This window comes from Monopterus albus, unplaced genomic scaffold (genome assembly GCF_001952655.1).
Source record: "Monopterus albus unplaced genomic scaffold, M_albus_1.0 scaffold211.1, whole genome shotgun sequence".
Taxonomy (NCBI): Eukaryota; Metazoa; Chordata; class Actinopteri; order Synbranchiformes; family Synbranchidae; genus Monopterus; species Monopterus albus.
Window position 1 is genome coordinate 511,329 of NW_018128091.1, and position 3,112 is coordinate 514,440.

At 42.3% G+C, this 3,112-nt stretch overlaps 1 protein-coding gene across 1 annotated transcript in view; it reads left to right on the forward strand.

Moving 5' to 3' along the window:
• zmym2 (zinc finger, MYM-type 2) overlaps nt 1–3,112 on the forward strand; it is a 40,046-nt gene that overhangs the window by 32,380 nt on the left and 4,554 nt on the right. The window contains exons 21-23 of the mRNA XM_020618935.1: nt 1,334–1,458; nt 1,533–1,725; nt 1,864–2,006. Of these exons, the coding sequence (XP_020474591.1) occupies nt 1,334–1,458; nt 1,533–1,725; nt 1,864–2,006 (461 nt within the window). The remainder of the gene's footprint in view (nt 1–1,333; nt 1,459–1,532; nt 1,726–1,863; nt 2,007–3,112) is intronic.

The window sequence follows — 3,112 nt, forward strand, 5'->3', positions numbered from 1 at the left end:
ACTGTTGCTGCCAAAACCTCCAACATCAACAGCAAGAAATTTGTAATCTGCATCCACAAGTGCCAGCAGCACAATAGAGAAGGTGCCCTTGTAGTTGAAGAACTGGGAGCCAGAGTTAGGAGGAGCCTGGATAACAATATGCTTTCCATCCAATGCACCTATGCAGTGGGGGAAATTCCACCGCTCTTCAAACCTCCTGGCAGTGTTCAACCACATCTCTTCTGTTGGAGATGGCATGTGAGATTGCTTCATGACCTCCCAGATTGTTGTGCAGGTCTCTCTGACTATCTGTGCTACAGTTGAAATTCCAAGGCGAAAACTGGCTCCTATTGTTGTGAACGAATCACCACTGCTCAGAAATCTGCAAAAGATAACGAAGACATATTTGTATATGATTATTTTAACAGATTCATAAATTAATAGTGTGTTTCTGCATCAGATATCAGTTACAAATGGCCTATGATCTAACTAGCTGGAAAAAATCACGTTAAACAATTCTGTGACACGTTTTAAAAGCAGAAATCAGTTTTCCTCTATGTGTGGTTAATAACAGCCAGAGAGAAAAGCAAAAAATATGAGGCAAATAAAATGTTGGCTAATGGAAAATGGCAAAGTGGTAGAAGTGATGATCAGTTGTTAGCTTATTTCAATGCAGTTGTAACACAGTTGTCAAATCAGCACAGATGTGCTTGTGAACTAAACTGATTTCATTACAAATAAACTTAATTTTTTTTTAACCTCAGACACACGGCCAGGCGCTGTTCTGGGTCGATCGGATCCCTGTAATTATTTTTCTGTTTCATCGTGTGGGGGGTCAACAGCACCAACAACTCTTCAAACTGTCCCACAGACATCCTGAAATAGGTCCTAAAGGCGACCATGATATAACTTCAGTTCCTGTACCAACCGATGAAACTCGCCATGTTCTCTCCTTCTTTTCAATATAGGATGGACCCAAAACTTCTTTGTTTTCTTTTTTTATGTAGCAGGACAAGCAGTACATCGTCGTCGCTTGATGTGGAGTCCATCTTTGTAGCGCGACGTTTTAAGAAAATATTGCTTATTCGCGTCGCGTTCGGTGTGAAAAGGCCTTTAGGGGGGTACAAAGTATACCTAGAACAGTGAGAATTAACAGTTTGCTACAACTGTTTAGCTGACGATATAGACACTGATGTTTAAGATTTTCTGGAAAAAAGTACACCCACCTTATGTGAAATTAGGCAGAGGTTAGTCTTAAGATTAAAGTAAAAGGGTACAAAGGAGGAGTGTAAAGTCATTTACAATGCTAGGAAAAACAAGAAAATAATTCAACACATGTTGTTTTCTGTCTCAGCTTCAGACCCTGTTCCAGTCCTGGAGGGAATGGATGAGGACATGGGCTTCTCTCTACCTCCGGTTCTGGCAGAAGAGACGGAGGAGCCACAGGAGTCGGTATCTCGACCACAGCCCAAGAGACAAGTATGCACACACACACATACATGCAAACTCATATGTAGATGTAACAATTAGTAATTTTTGTGTTTGTCTTGCAGGGGAACAAGAGGCAGGCGGTAGAGGAGAGCTCCAATCTAGCCATGTCCTCTTCTCCCCATTCAGCAGGGAGACGCTCAGAAGGACGATCACTGCCTCTCAAAGCTCGCTATGGCATCAATGCTTGGAAACGATGGGCGCTGTCTCCTTCTGACCAATCAGATGACACCAAAGCAAAGGACAGCTCCAAACCAGGTACTGCCCTGGCTCAGTAGCTACAGTATGAGAATCCAGTTCCATTGCCTGGCTGAAAATGAAGGACTGATCATCATATTTGAAAACGTGTAGGATGTGTTTTCTAACAGCAGTCGTGTCCATTCCCATCTCCTGCAGCATGGTGTAAAAGTAACCTGTTATCCCTGAGTTCAGAGGAGCTGAACGTGGCTCTATCCCGGTTTGTCAAAGAGGTTTGCAGACCCAGTGGGGAGCGCTACTCTCCAGACAGCATCCTATACCTCTGTCTGGGGATTCAGCAGGTTGGTACCAAGCACCTCTCAAGTAGAGCTGCACAATTAATCATTTTGTGAGCGTGTTTCAGATCCTTGTGATAATGATTCTGCTGTGGTTGCATTAGCGCGGAGATGCCTTGCATCAAACCAGTCACTCCCTTCTCCTTGCTAAGTTGCGTCAACTAACCGCAGAGTGATTTATTTCATTCAGGACTAGATGTGCAGGGCAGGTATCGCAACATTTGAAAAATAGTTGCAGGAGGGCACAGAATATCTTCTCTTCCTGTCTACAGTTCATCACATGATGTAATGCATTCTTGCCATTGGTTAACACAGCTTAGCGAGGAAAAGGGAGCATTTGATTTGATGCAAGGCATCTCCGTGCTAATGACCGACAGAGAGAAAATGCTGTGGAAAAATAAAGCAGGCTAGTCTGCATCAACCCTGTAGGCTATGCTTGATATGGTTAAGGGAAGTACAGGGTATAACACTCGTTAGGTTCTGATAGTGGAAATGCAGCATTAGTATGCAGTGTGAACACAGGTGTTTTGAGTGCGCTGTTGATGGCCACTATCCTAGCACAGTGCAGTACACAGTGAAAACATTCGAATGTCAATCTGTGAAGCCATTTTCCAAAATTGTATTTTGATTTACATCTGATATTATGTGTTCTCTCCTCTTAATATTAAACTGTAATTTAACATCCCCGGGTGCACATTCCCTCTGTTTCTCTCTTTATTTCCTGTCACACCTCTACTTTTGATAATAATAAAGGGAAATAGGACATAAACATACTTACATTATGCAGTTATAAAAAATAAACAGTAAAACAACAGCAAGGAATGTTTGGTCATTCCTGTAGAGTTTGCAGCGTTTTGACTTCCTCTGTTTCCACCATTCTATTGTGGTTATACTCACCAAAATAACAATGACATGTTAAATTGTAAACAATATAAATATTCACATGGTGGAGCATATACACCGATCAGTCATAACATTATGACCACCTGCCTAATACTGTTTACATAGGAGTCAATATGGCAGTTGGTGGTCACTCCTGTCACTCTGCAGCTCACTGTGCATCTTCTGTGAATCCATTTACTTCCACAGTTCTACTGTCAGGAAGAGCACAC